This window comes from Entamoeba invadens (assembly GCF_000330505.1).
Source record: "Entamoeba invadens IP1 unplaced genomic scaffold scaff_1105074725615, whole genome shotgun sequence".
Taxonomy (NCBI): Eukaryota; Evosea; order Mastigamoebida; family Endamoebidae; genus Entamoeba; species Entamoeba invadens.
Genome location: NW_004440300.1, coordinates 211,173 through 212,073, shown reverse-complemented (window position 1 = coordinate 212,073; position 901 = coordinate 211,173). Strand labels below are relative to the sequence as shown.

The following is a 901-nucleotide window of genomic DNA, read 5'->3' as shown; positions in this document are numbered from 1 at the left end:
GAGCCAATGTGGCATTTTTGTATTAAGAAAGCTGTGTGATGGTTCATCTTTATTTTTATTTTGTTTACTGTATTATTGTTATCAATATTTTTATCATATTTATTTATTCAATAAAGGTTTATTCGAAGTATTCGAAAGATCAACAAACAAAATGGCATTAGTATATTCTCGATGAAAAAATCGTTATATCTTTTTAAAAACTACAAACAAAAACATCGTGTCACGTAAACTGAAATTGTTATTGAAAATGAAAATAAAAAGAGATTCCAGTGGCTGCTGAAAGTCAATGTGAATCAATATGTGTTGGCGATGTCAATAATAACATATATATAGTGCAATTTTTTTCTCTTAATAATTTGATAGATTAATGCTCAAAACGAGTCGAACCACAATTTGTTGTTATTAAGATAGGTACCACGGTTGTATTTGTAATATATTTGAACCCAAAATAATCATGTATAATTAATGAAAAAATAGTGTTAATATCATTAAATAAAATAATGTATAAAAAATGAAATATCAATAGATGTAAAATCAGAAACACAAATTTCAACTCGTTAAGGTCCCGAAAAATTGAACGAAAGAAATAGATCGACGAAGCATTTTGGAATTGTTATAATAGGATTTTTCTGAGGAAACATTGATGAATTAAAGAAAATGAAATTAAATGTAAATGATATTTAGTCACTTCAGGAGTTTGTGAAAGAATTTTCCATGTTGGACAAATTCGGGAGTGAATATTTAGTCCACTTCTATAGCGCAGTATTTATTCCAAATATGATATGTATGTCCACTGAATTTGCTCAATTTCGAGATATGCATAACTTAATGAAAAATAAGAAAAATTCCGAAGAAATTGACATAAAAATACCAGTCAAAATGATGTTAGATTCTTCAAAAA

General features: G+C 26.7%; 1 protein-coding gene across 1 annotated transcript; it reads left to right on the top strand.

The window, feature by feature from the left end:
* Nucleotides 1-714: 714 nt before the first annotated feature.
* On the top strand, nucleotides 715-901 carry EIN_288630 (hypothetical protein; the record flags this gene model as incomplete). Its single annotated transcript, XM_004256080.1, has 1 exon — nucleotides 715-901. A coding segment is annotated over one exon (187 nt), but the record flags the coding sequence as incomplete, so codon positions are not given.